The sequence below is a fragment of the Glandiceps talaboti genome, chromosome 7 (genome assembly GCF_964340395.1).
Source record: "Glandiceps talaboti chromosome 7, keGlaTala1.1, whole genome shotgun sequence".
Taxonomy (NCBI): Eukaryota; Metazoa; Hemichordata; class Enteropneusta; family Spengelidae; genus Glandiceps; species Glandiceps talaboti.
Window position 1 is genome coordinate 23,497,956 of NC_135555.1, and position 14,769 is coordinate 23,512,724.

At 35.3% G+C, this 14,769-nt stretch overlaps 1 protein-coding gene across 1 annotated transcript in view; it reads left to right on the plus strand.

The window, feature by feature from the left end:
• Positions 1 to 14,769, plus strand: part of LOC144438113 (adhesion G protein-coupled receptor L3-like) — a 31,513-nt gene that overhangs the window by 14,295 nt on the left and 2,449 nt on the right. The window contains exons 7-14 of the mRNA XM_078127142.1: positions 2,993 to 3,068; positions 8,079 to 8,196; positions 9,859 to 9,908; positions 10,247 to 10,373; positions 11,593 to 11,699; positions 13,242 to 13,344; positions 13,840 to 13,990; positions 14,482 to 14,615. Coding sequence (XP_077983268.1) covers positions 2,993 to 3,068; positions 8,079 to 8,196; positions 9,859 to 9,908; positions 10,247 to 10,373; positions 11,593 to 11,699; positions 13,242 to 13,344; positions 13,840 to 13,990; positions 14,482 to 14,615 — 866 coding nt within the window. The remainder of the gene's footprint in view (positions 1 to 2,992; positions 3,069 to 8,078; positions 8,197 to 9,858; positions 9,909 to 10,246; positions 10,374 to 11,592; positions 11,700 to 13,241; positions 13,345 to 13,839; positions 13,991 to 14,481; positions 14,616 to 14,769) is intronic.

Consider the following 14,769-nt stretch of genomic DNA (forward strand, 5'->3'; position numbering starts at 1 on the left):
AATCATGAATGAGAATTTCTTTATACGTTTGCCTTGGTGAAAATCTCCTTATTACTAACAAGGAGCAAAATATTATATTATATGTATGTATGTATGTATGTATGTATGTATGTATATATGTATGTATGTATGAATGTATGTATGTATGTATGTATGTATGTATGTGTATGTATGTATGTATGTATGTACGTATGTATGTACGTATGTATGTAATATAATATATTAATATGCTTGCCTATAAATACCTTGATAAAGAATTCGAAACGTCGGATTTTACATCTATTTATTCGGACTGACTCACAAGTTCCATATGCATTTTTATGTATGTATGTATGTATGTATGTATGTATGTATGCACGCACGCACAAACGCACGCACGCATGCATCACACACGTACGTACGTACGTACGTATGTATGTATGTATGTATGTATGTATGTATGTATGTATGTATGCATGTATGTATGCGTGTGTGTGTGTGTGTGTGTGTGTGTGTGTGTGTGTAGGTAGTGAGGTAGGTATGTATGTATGTATATATGTATGTATGTATGTATGTATGTATGTATGCGTGTGTGTGTGTGTGTGTGTGTGTGTGTAGGTAGTGAGGTAGGTAGGTTGGTATGTATATATGTATGTATGTATGTATGTATGTATGTATGTATGTATGTTTGTAGGTAGGTAGGTAGGTAGGTAGGTAGGTATGTTTGTAGGTAGGTAGGTGGGTATGTATGTATGTATGTAGATAGGCAGGTAGGTAGGTATGTAGGTAGGTAGGTAGGTATGTATGTAGGCAAGTATGTTATTAGGTAGGTAGATTCAAATAATTGGTTTTCAGTTCTTAGCGGATGGGAACAGTAACTTTGTTTAAAGCAAAAAAAGTGTCGGTTGTTCAGTGAACGTGGAATGCTGTTCTCTTTGTCACATTTAAGTAGAAACCTCATGCTTTTCTCTCAGCGAGTATTGGCGGTTTTATGTTTAATGAATAAACAATGCTGTCGCCGTGGCCTCCTTCAATAGCGAGAGGGCAATCGAAATATTAACCCCACCGTCGTTTCCTTGAGTGTCTTGTAACAGGAAAACATAATCCCATTAGAGGGTTTGTTGTTGTCCTTCCCACATCCTTCTTCATATTCCTGTACCTTGCACTTTGTATTAGTATAAAATGACGAAGTAACACTGATTGACTGGCTGGAAAGCACTTCAAATGAGCCGTCAATGTTTCAGTAATAACTTTATATTGAAATAGATAAATTGCTCGTACATCGACAAGGCAATGCTTTTAATATTTCATGTGGCAATTTCTTTCTAAATTTGTTCGACCTTATAAATATTTACCCGTCACTAAGTCAATCTGATCTACTTGCGTCACACAGTCTTTGACTTCTATTGCTGTCTAGGTACTTAATTAACAACGATCATTCCTTCAAATTAAAATTTGATGACTTGAAGTCTAAAAAATGACTTAATGTTCTGTGATTTAAATATATTTTACGAGTATTCTTCAAAGGGCCACCTTGGTTTGCCCAGTACTAGTTTTTATTATTTTCTATCGATGTACCTACCAGTCTCTCTCTCTCTCTCTCTCTCTCTCTCTCTCTCTCTCTCTCTCTCTCTCTCTCTCTCTCTCTCTCTCTCTCTCTCTCTCTCTCTCTCTCTCTCTCTCTCTCTCTCTCTCTCTCTCTCTCTCTCTCTCTCTCTCTCTCTCTCTCTCTCTCTCCACGAGCATGTAGTTGTCATGAATTTGTACTGTGTTTGGACATGTCGTTATTTATGCATGTTGCCAAACAGCTAGTTCAAGAATTGAATATATTCTATTACAATAGTTCACAGCGTCATGTCTGAAGATAAACATAGTAATTATAAGTTCACGACATATTGATAAGAGTGACACACGTATACCCTAGTGAGCAGTAATACCTTGATTAGTGTCAGTTAACAGTTTTTACTAGTCCTTTGTTTAGATTGCGTGTGTTTTTCCATGTACCTAAATTACATTTGCCAATAGTAAAATATGCTTAGCCTGGTACAATGTTTGAGAAATGTAGCTCTGGTTAACATATCTGTCAGAGGCAGTAAACCACTTTATCGCTCACCTGGGTGTCTCTTTGAATGAATGAAAGACGTGACTCTGTTAGTCACTCTTTATTAACTCATTGTGTAATCAATATAATTGATTAATATTGGCGCCAAACTAATATTAAGAACTTTTTGAAGTAGCGGAGATAAGACATGACTTTAAAATTTCCATACTAGCTGCACTGAAGATATTGTTTTCAGCAATTAAAAGTACAATTGCTCTCTAATGGATAGTTAATATTGAAATAATCGAATAAAACGTTTACTTGTATACTAATGAGACAAATCATCACGCCTAATGTGTCTACTGTACAATTTTCGGTATAGTTTACATAAATAGCAAAAACGAATAATGATAGCAAAACTTGTCGGTAAGATCAAACGAAAATGAAATGAGTTGTCAAGTCAGTTCTAAAATAACTCTGTCAGGCTCATCAAATTTTGACAAAGTGTATTAACGTATTACATTTTCACATTGATGAAACAATTGTGAGAAACCACTAGGGCGTGTACATTTGATATATTTTCAACTTCTTTAACAGATTTCGTACGTTATCATTGAATGTAGCAAATTCAGTAGATATTTGCTGTTTCTGTGCGTCAACCGTACCGTTGTGTATTAACACACATACGACAGCTGAAACCGAGCTGTCAGCTATGATAGACACAAACTAAACGTTGTTCCGACATGTTGAGTGTCAAGTGTCACATGTGTGTGTGTGTGTGTGTGTGTGTGTGTGTGTGTGTGTGTGTTGGTGAGGTGTGGGTGTGGGTATGTGTGTGAGTACGTGTGTTTGCTTGTGTGTGTTTTCTGTGTCATGATGTAAGTCATTTAATCTACCAAGCTGAATACTGCAAGCACAAACAAACATATACACACTGCAACAAGCAAATATATTGTTCTATCTATGTTCCAGTGGCATTGAAGATCGTTAATATCCTGTATGCAAATCTAGCACCCATGTTGCCAGGTGTTCTGTTCACCGGAAAAGGGTAAGTTTGTTCGTTTCCTTGCAGATCTGTATATTTGTTTGAAGTAAAATGGTTATCTCCAGTCTCAAAGTAGTGCACATTATTTGTTTATAGGTCGCATTATTAGTATTTTTACTGTTATTTTCACAACAACCACCACCACCACCACAACACCATCATTTGCACCAAACATTGACAACCACTATTACCACCACTACTACAACAACAATCTACCACAACCATTACCATAACAACAAACATAGCCATCACCACAGTAATCTATATCATGATCATCGTAATTACTACAGCAACAACAACCACAAGAATCACCATTACCACATCAGACGTAACCGTATTCATTACTACAGCTACCACAAAAACCACCACCAATATCATTATGTTACTACCATCACCTACTAATCAACCACCACCACCACCATCATCATCATAACCGTTATTGCCACCATCACTATCACCAAATACCACAATAACCATCACCACCGTCATCACTGCCACAACACAATCATTTCTACCACCGCCACTACCACCTCCACCGTTGCCACCGCCACCACTGTCACAATCACTTTCATTACAATCAATGACACCACCACCACCACCACACAATAACTAATGAACAAGAACTAATACCAGCATCTCCAAATTAGATATTGGTCATGTTAATATTCCTACTACAGCGACTGTTCCTATGAATATATTGTCTCAATTACTACAGAAACCCTGTCCAATATATATGTCAGTAAAATAGTTTCGTTGATATGTGTTCCATATATTCACAAATTAACTTTTATAAGCTAGCATTTAAATAACTATCTCCCATAAAGCAAAATAGAAATTTACTTATATGGTAACTTGGTAACTACATTTGTATTTATACGAATATATTTTCGATAAAAGTATTGAAAGGATTGTTCAATCTGTTACAGAAGAGACAGAGAGGGACAGACAGAGGAACATGCAGAGGAATACAGACAGACAGACAGACAGACAGACAGACAGACAGACAGACAGACAGACAGACAGACAGACAGACAGACAGACAGAGAAGACAGACAGACAGTTGAATTTCAAACTAAATGCAAGAAAAATGAGTTGACAGGTCAAAGACAGAAAGGATGACAGAACCAAAATGTAATTGAATTTGAAATATAAACGAACTATACTGTCATTACCAAGTGTATGAACGTGAAAATTGAAGTAGAGATGAAATTTCTAGAAGACTCTATGCGTATGATCACTCGAGCGAACGAAAACGTAATCTGTTTGTGACGAATTGAGTTTGGTATATCGTATTAGTTTCCTGTGGAAGGTCGTCAATTTAATTTCGTGTTGTGGTTCCGGATTGCAATAGTAACTTCGTTGGCTCATTTTTCTATATTATTCATTGTTTTTATATGTTATCAAATATATCAAGTTGGACATTTCAGATTGGTTCTGACACTCCAGAGTTTAAAAACAAATGATTAACATGACATTATTTCAGTCCTATTTGAAAACGTGCCTCACTACATATACAGTGAATTAATTATTCTACTTATGAAAACCTGGCTAATCGTTGAACATGCTGAGTCTTTGGTGCAACTGATTAGATGGTAATCATAGAAAGGAATGACGTGAATTTATATATTCACATTAGACTGACAGGAAGGTCAATATATACTTTGCCTCTTAATCATTTTACAAAGAGTCGCGAGTCTTCTTCATTACATTTTGGTGCATATTAACTTGTATTAGAGTGAATGCTCTAAGCTTAGACACATTTCGTCATAATTTCCCACTGAATAATATATATATATTTGTGTGTGTGTGTGTGTGTGTGTGTGCGCGCGCGCGCGCGCGTGCGCATCTATGGGCTTTGAGTGGCCATATTTGTTGTGAAACAGAGTAACTGTTTTCGTCAGCGTAATGTTGTTCATTGAAGCTAGAAATGGGTAGATTGGTGATATTTTTAAGAGATGCATTATGCGGTCTGTCTTTCTTTCACTTATAATGCTCATTTTATTTTTAAAAAAGACAAAACAAACATTATTGGTCAAACAAAATTAAAAATTATAATAAATGTCATTCCTATTATTAAACATTCTAAATCTTATAGTGTACACAATTTAAAAATGATAGAAGCATTAGAATAGGTGGTGAATATTTTTTTGAGAAACTGTAACAGATAATTAGTTTGTGAACTGATATCTTGTGATGTAAGCACCCGTTAATTGGATTGATTGCTTTGTGTCTTACTGGTGACACCGTCTTACTGCTGCGGAGAAAGGTAGGATTCGGCCTGTGTACATAATTTTAAGATGAACAATTGTACAGTTGTCCAAAATATAAGAAGAAGCAAACATAATTTGATATACAAAGTCAAGTGTCGCAGTTTTAGTGGGCAGGATGTGATTATTGATATTAATTACAAAAACAATTTTCCAATGGGATGGTAAAATATAATTATATAATCATTTTGGCAAGTTTACGGTAAAGAACAAATGAATAGGACGTTTCGATCCGTCTACTACGAACCTTCATCACGCAATATTTAATTATTCAGCGTTAATGTCGGTGCACGTTCAACTCGGCACACCAACTCTGCCCACACTCTGCCAACTCGGCCCACCAACTCTGCCCATCCTCTGCCAACTCGGCCCACTCCGTTCAATTCGTCCCAGTTGAACTAGTCCAGGTTTCAACTCGCCTCAAGTTCAATGCGATTGCGATTCCCTTCACAGCTTGCTATTACAAATGTAATAAATATATTTTTTAATAAATTGTGTTGTCTTTGATTACCTGACATGAGTCGTGACATCGCGGGAATTTTAATAGATTTGTGAAGTAAATAAGACATTTTTTTAGTTGGGAATGAAAGTTCTTGTGTCTATTTTGGGAACAGATCAGGAATGTCGAGATATCTGTTTCTTCTCTTTGACGTTCATGACTTTGCTATAAAAAGTTCAAAGTCTAAAATAGCTGTCGCCGATTCTTTTCCACTTTGAAAAGCGATGTGAAACAACAACGTCTTACTGAGTCCGTGTTTGTGTTTGTGTTTGTAACTCACCAAATTAAAAAACCAAAAAATCCAATGTAATGTGTAAAATGGGTATTATTACGCTTATACATGTATATACACAAAGTGGTTTGTTGTTTAGATATTTCTTTTAATTATTCTGTTCACGGACTTGGTCTATGTAGTTTCACACTTATTCAAGTACAAAAAACATACTGAAGTTGTAGTATTAAATCCAAATTCAATTCGTCCTTCAAATATTTTAATTTTGTAGGCCCTTGTTCAGATTACGTATTATTGTAAGAGATGTGATAGTTGTTTGATAAAATACAGAACCTACAACCTATGATAAATGTTCATAATGCTCTCTGTGTCAACCATATTAGGTTAAATTATAGTGTGATGTTTATAAATGAACTTTTAATGTTGACATTCTAGACATTATTTTATCCAATAAAGAGTAAAGTCTCGTATCTAGGTATAAACTACACCATGAACGGTAAGACTGTTGAAGAGCAGCATGGAATCGCTGTGTCCATGGCAAACGATTAACTTGAAAGAGATTCAGTTCAGAGTTTGTCTCTGTGACTCGTTATTTCACATTCAATCTACGTGTTTGCCTAATGAATTTAGAGTATATAAAATCAACGCCAAAGCTCATTATATGTAGAGCTAATGGCACGACTCTACTTTTCAATTTTCATTTATTAAACATTATTCAATGAAAGAATTGTTTGTACCTGGCTACGAAAATGGGGTAGGCATAGCAAATCATTTTGGCCACAGACATTTTCTACGCTTTCCACAATGAAGTCTGATACATTTAACCGCATAGCAAGGTAAATCAACATCTGTTTTCACCAAAATGTACCGAGTCGCATTAAGGTAATTGGGGTATCATTTCAATATCACAGGCACTGTACATTCTAGCACATCCTAGTGCTATGGTGTGGCCACATCCTAGTGCTACGGTGTGGCCACATCCTAGTGCCATAGCTGTGTACATGTACTGTACACCTAGCACGCAGTTGTGCACATCCATATAGCAGTTATGGTGGAATAATACCCTGTAGCAACCCATTGCTAAAATCTGACTAGCATTACTCACACAGCTGGTACATGGCTATGGGGAAAAGCTTGTGTACGTGGATGTTATAAAAACCTATGCTGCATTGTTATTTTTAACATCCATGTTACATTGATGTTGGCATACCAGTTATACATCTGGCAAATCTAGGTATGTTATAATTACACATAGAGTGCTTGCCAGAGCTGTCACGTAGATATTATAGACATAGGTGGTACAGCCCCCGTGCTTCCACTGAACTGGTACAGCTATAGATACAACCCTGTTCTAGGTATGTGAATGTTACAGGGGTGTGCAAGGTTCCCTGTGGTTTGTTTGAAGCCAATATAAATGTCTTTGAACACAACTTGTTTTTATAATTATATAAAAAATTGACTTTCTTTAGCCATAGTAACAAAAAGGTTGCGCCACCGAATCATGTATACATCTCTTTCTATATATGATAGTAATTTGTCGAATGATTTCCAACAGTAAGTAGTCGAATGATTTATAAGATGAGAATAATGTACAAGTTTTAATTTTTAAAGTAACGAAAGTGTGTGACTTTCATGCTGTATCTGTAGATCTAATGTAGTACAGTCATACATATATGTTGAGAAAAAACTCTTTGAATTGATATCTGCAGAGGTTGCAGTGCCAGACAACGAAGCGTGTGAATTTACCATATGGACACAGATAAATGTCATGTCTACTTATTACGAAGAACCACAATAGTTTTCCAATGATCATTGATATCTTGATAATATGTCTGTACTGTCAATAAAACACGTCTTCGTATTCATTTAGAGTTTGTTAAAATTACAAAGATGGTGCTAACAACGAAATCGATACAAAAAGAAGACATGTGAATATTTGTAAAGTTTGTCATGATGATTTCAACTGTCAAGGTATACATACACAACGTTTTATTCTTTCTTCCTCTTTTCTCCAGCTACAACAGTTCGTACCTAGTAAACAGCCGAGTTATCAGTTCCAGCATTAAAACAGATTCAGACGAAGACAAAGTCAATCTGAAAAACTCTGTTAAAATCACTTTGGAGAAAGTTGAGGTGTGTATAAATTAATCCATGTGTTTGTTCGTTAAGATCCATGTGTTTGTTCGTTAGTTCTTAATTCCCATATGCTTCTGTCTGGATAACAATAATACTATTTTATTGTGCCGACAAGAGGAACTACGAAAATATCTGTAAATACATAGATTAACACTTGGGCGTGTCATTCAAGTTTAATACTATTTTAATACTATGTACTTCATCAACATTAAGACATGGCTTTTTTGTAGACTGTTTTTTTTTTACTTCTGATGCGCATATATACGTTAAACTATTGCAGCGTTTTGAATAGACAGCGAATGGGCCTCGTCATATAGATGAATACGTCTACTATCATGCTGTTTTGATGTGTTCAGTCACAAATGTTGGCTTTTTACATTCAGAACGACAACAGACCACATTATACAAGCAGACTAGACAATGCACTGTTCGGTAAAGAGCTACTGATAAAGTTATCAGCGTCTTTAAAAGGTTACATCACGTTGGACGAGATAGCGGCACAACGACCCTTTATACTTCGTCAAATCCTGGAAAGCATACAATCCATTGCAGCCACTGTAAGCACATAGGATTAAAGCATTCACATTGCAACCTCTAGCCTATACCACGTCGCCAATTATACAGCTGGGTTGACTGGGGCAGCTGCATAGTCTGAATTGGCCACTTTAACCATTCGTCATGGTGATTCCACATTTCAGTCAGAAATCGTGGATATTCTGGTTAGGACTGCCACAGTGATACATCATTCTCAGTCAACATTGCGTGCGTTCATGCAGACTATTCAAATATTCATGAAAGTACAGGAATTGTGAGAAACCTGTACTATTATGCTATTGTCAATTAATTCCTCGTTTGACGTCTGATACACTTATCTAGATACTATATGTAAGTGTTTACACTTCTTGACGAGACAATCGCTTTCTTTCATTACTTAGCAATATTGGATAAAATATTTATTCCATTACGTTTGTCTTCATAATGAGATACCCAATGACTCGGAAAGAACATAACGTGATCATTCAGACTTGTCATTTACGTGTATAACGTGACCGAACACTTTCAATTTTACGCTAACTAAAGTAAACATTGTTTGTTATCGGACAGGATCATTGACCTCTATTCGATCGAGTTCACATGTTTTACTTTTCAATCTTGATTTAAAAAGCATCGTGAATAAATGTACTTTATTACCAGTAGTATCTATAATTGCATTAAAATGTTCCAACAGTAAAGAATCTTTTGATTTCTTTTCCATTAATTTTGGCGGGAAAATTATCAGAAGTGAACGGGAAGACGATAATGACCACCCAGCCATCGGGTAATGAATTCGGAATACGTACACTTTTTTGCGTTGCATCGGGTCGTTTAATGCCACTTATGGTTAAAGGGGCAAAATAATAAATATACCTGTAAAACAAATGTATTTGAATTTAGTTTTTGTTAAGTTTTTGTTAACATGTTCCGAAGTTCGAATTTTCTGACGCTGAGTTTATTCTTCGATTAGATTCTTACATTTGTTATGACGTCATAAGTTGTGATAATACGAACATCCACTTTCCTGCTTTTGTCAAAGATTTTCTACTTCAACAGCTCTGGATAATAACTTCTAATGTAATTTTCCTCGACATAAGTGTTTTTACTCTCCTTATATTTCTGTAGCCTGCGGCAGCTGCATTCACAGAGTGTGCCTTTTGGGATTTCGCAGCTTCGTAAGTGTCCATTATTGTTTTGTTCTATACAATTTGAACAGTAAATTTGTTGACAAAGGGAACAGAATTCAATCATTAACAACCTTTCCAATAACCTTACACAGGAGGTCGCGTTTTCTTTAACCACGCGCTTGTGTAGTTCTCAGAACGTTGTATATGACTGCACCATAGGTAGTCTGGAAGGCACTCACTTGTCGGTTGTTAATTTGGACCTTGGGCCTTCGGGCGTGTAGGAAACGTGACGTGCCTTTCAAAGGTGTTGACCAGTGTAAATTTTGCTAGACGGCGCAATTATCAAATGTTTATTATGAACATTATCACCTCATTTATTTATTTAGGGGCACGGAACAAGGCTCGTGGTCAAGAGAAGGATGTGAAATGGGAGATCGTAATGACACCCATGTGACCTGTGTGTGTAATCACCTGACGAACTTTGCACTTCTGATACAGCTCACAGACACAGAGGTAATTTGCTTGACATTATTTTTTGACGGTCGATACTTTTGCATATAAATAAACGTAATGAATGGAGAATGGTGAAATTAACAGGAAAATAGGTTGCTTGAAAGATAAAAATAATGAATGTATCATCTCTTCATAATTAGGGCACTAGGGGTGGTAATTTTCCATCAATTTTCGTCTTCGAAGGGGTGGCTGGTACTACTAAGAAGGGTGACTATAGAGTTTCACTTACGTGACACGATGTTTATTTTTTTGACATATTACACAACGTTTTCTGTACTAAATTACATGAAACAAAAATACAGATACTGATCGCACGCGAACATATAAAATGGTACATTTGATCTCTGACTGTGAACACAAATCAACATCAATGTTGGATGAGACAGTGAAGATTCAAAAACTGTTTATCTTTGTTCACAATCAGATAAAATGTAACATTTCATGTGCCTGTATTTTCTTTGTGTAATAGATAACAATGTGAGATGTAAGAAACATCATATCAACCTAATGGAAACTCGATAGTCTCTTTGGTTTGGTAGTAACTTGTTTATTTTAACTCCACAAAGAAGTGGAACTCTATTTGTCTCAATATTTTCTTTAAACACTTTAATTGTTTACTTTTACTTCTGCCACTACATGCAACTTGAATCGTTTTACGGACCATCCTTCAAACAAGTCTATGACTTCATGGGTTATCACATTGATTATATATATATATATATATATATATATATATATATATATATATATATATATATATATATATATATATATATATATATATAATATATATATATATATATATATACATATATATATATATATATATATATATATATATGTGTGTGTGTGTGTGTATGTATGTATATATATATATATATATGTATATATATATGTATGTATATATATATATATATATATATATATATATATATATATATATATATATATATATATATCAGTTTTCATTTGGATAATTTATGCATATCGTTTGATGTTTAGTCTGTGTTATTGATTTATTTGAATCAACTAATCTAAAAGTAATCTAACGACCCCTCAAATATAAAACATGACATTCAATGCATTTACATTGTGTAATGAAATATGAAATTTATCTCATTGAACTGGAAGATAGACAAACTTAAAAAATATACAAACAAATATTAATTAAGTCCAGTATTTGTAGGTCAGAGTGTTATATCTCTGTGTCTTTTTACAGATGTCCAAAACGCATTTAATGGCATTGGATATTATAACATACATCGGTTGTTCGTTGTCACTGTTCGGTCTTCTGCTGTCCATTCTGACGCTGTCATTCTGTTTTAGGTAAGTCACTTGAATGATTCACATCGACAGAGCTCGTTTTCCTTGTATAATCAAATTACAAACTTGATTGGGTTTAAGTAATGGGTATATCTAGTACGTAGCTGAAAACTGAAAAAAATGAAAGCGATCTAGAGAGATCTGGAGAGAGACAGTAACAGAGACAGACATGTACAGACAGACAGACAGACAGACAGACAGACAGACAGACAGACAGACAGACAGACAGACAAACAGACAGACAAACAAACTACATAAAGACTTGGTGACTGTATATGACATGAAATCATACGTAGAATAAGGCATAATTAATTTTAAAAAATTGTTTCCGAAAATATGGCTAGAGGATATCGGGTAGATAGGTCAGAATTTTATTTTTTTCGGTATTTTTTTTTTAGTATTTTTTTTTTTTTTAGAAATTGCCCTAAGACAGGATACGCGTTTGTTTGATGCAGTGTAAAAAAGAGTAAACGATCAGACAATTATATTATGTGTGAAGTAAACGAACATAATGTGCATACTATTATATAAAATCAACTTACTGTGAAGTCTTAAAAGACCTGGTTTCTATGGAATTTGATTTTTAAAAATGACCAAAGATACTTTAGCGAGTATTATCTATAATTACAATTACGGCGATAGAAGTACATTCCTGTCAACTTACTGTTTTAATGTAAAAGATGTTTAGAGTCGGCTTAAACTAGGGTCGGTCGTGTTATCTTAAACACACGATATTTTTATCTACCCTAATATTATATTCGTTTTGAGGTGATTTATTTTTATTTCATATTTTTTTTAATGAAATGTTAAAGTGAACAATAACTCATAAGAAATGACCAGGTCATGACAGATATAGGCAGCAAAGCACTATATAGGTAAACCTCATGAGCCAAAGCAGTGGTTCACAGCAGCTTAGGAGTACTAGTATGTTAGAGTATCTTGTGTTACTTCAGGGGAGTATGTCAGAGTATCTTGTGTTACTTCAGGGGAGTATGTTAGAGTATCTTGTGTTACTTCAGGGGAGTGTGTTAGAGTATCTTGTGTTACTTCAGGGGAGTATGTTAGAGTATCTTCTGCTACTTCAGGGTGCTGAAAGATGTTAGTGCACAAGGCTTTTGAAAGACTGGGCACCATTGTAGGTGATCACTCCAACTACACAGTCTGGGTTATTACCTGCATCAAATGTTGAATGTTAAAGAATGTGTGATTGCGTTTGATTGTGTTTGTGTTTGTTTGATATTTTCCATTGTACCACATGAAAGGTAGGCGACTTTCATAGGTATCAATATTCGGTTTTATAAATAATGGCTGGATTGATTGCCGAATTCTTTAATTGGTCAGGCCTTTCAATTTACTTGTATTGTAGGAGTTCAACAGATGGATGGCTTAAAGGACGAACAGCGTACAGTAATTGCTGTCTCTGTAAATCAGCCATATAACTCAGTTCAATATTCCTGTAGGCCTAATAAATTGTGAAATCTCCTAGACTGATCATGACATTAAAGTCGATTTTTACATCTTCTATGTCATTTCTTGCTTTCACAGAGGTCTTAATTACGAGAGTACCACCATTAATATGAATCTAATGGTGTCTTTGGGAATAGCAAATATTGCGTTCTTAGCCGGGGCTGATGCTACATATGATCCGGTGAGTGTCGTAGGATATTACGAAACATCATATGATGTCGGACCAACAATCAACCGACTGACCAAAGCGTGTGTCATCCCACAGCATACTTTACGTGGTCGATCGCGAGTAACGATTGTTAACAAATTTATGTTATCATTTTATGGTCAATTCAAGCAAGCCTCACTTTTTTATGTTTTACTGCAAAATCGATTTGTTAGCGTCTTAGACGATGTTTAGCCCAAATATATGTTACGTATTTTCTGTTCACTACGAATATATCGAAATCAACAAGAAGAAGTTGTGTCCACTGGCAAATAAATTAGTTGATCATGAGACATTGGATAATAAATTTACTTTTATTCATCAGTCATATATAAAGTGACCCCATCTTTTCGCTATATAATGGAAAGCTAAGCTTACTTCATATATTTATTTCGTCACTCGATGTACTGAGTGACTTGTATATTGGCATTGTAAAGGATCATTGCGTTGTCTTATTAAACGTTCTTACAGCGTCTGTGCACTGGTGTAGCGATGTTGCTTCATTACGTTTATCTTGCTGCATTTATGTGGATGTTGGTTGAGGGCGTGCATCTCTATTTACGTGTGACTCGAGTGTTTAGTACTGGCATTTACCTCAAGTTTTACTACCCATCGGCATACGGTAAGTATATCGAAGCTCCGAACAAAAAGGATAAGAGTTCTCAAGCAATTGGGTATTTTGGTGCGGGTCGATGTATTGGCCTCTAAAACAGCCACCGTCTCCGTTCTCGTAAAGTAGGCATCACGGGTGATGACTCGATAGCACAAATTTACTTGATTGTAACTGCGGAAATTTATAGTACTTCTGTTCTGTTCTGCAAGTTGACTTGCCTTTGTTCTTCTAAGGCATATGTATTGAATCACCCAATTGATTGAGAGGTATGCAGACTACACAAATATATGGCATTTGATGATAAAAGAGTTTTTTGAAACAGAATACAGAATGGTCTATTATGCCCAGACAATATATCGTATATCATAATTTATAAAAAGCTACACAAGATTAGGTACACTGTTTTCGTGACAATGTTGACCAAACGTTCATTTATAACGTAATGTACTAACAGCTTTCAGCGATGCTCAGCGATTAATGTTAACATTTTATTTTTGCAGGAATACCGGCCATTGTGGTTGGTGTGACAGCAGGCGTGAATATATCAGCGTATGGTAATGATACAATATGTTGGTTATCTGTGCACGACAAAGGCATATGGGCCTTTGCTGGACCAGCATTGTTTATCATAGTGGTGAGTAAAAAGTGTATAACATCATCATTCAAACTTTTTCATAAATAATCGAATGGTCTACCATGATCATTAGTTTGTTAGTTTATTTGTTTGTTTGTTTTGTGGTTTTGTTTGTTTGTTTGTTTGTTTGCTAATTTGTTTGTTTGTTCGCCTT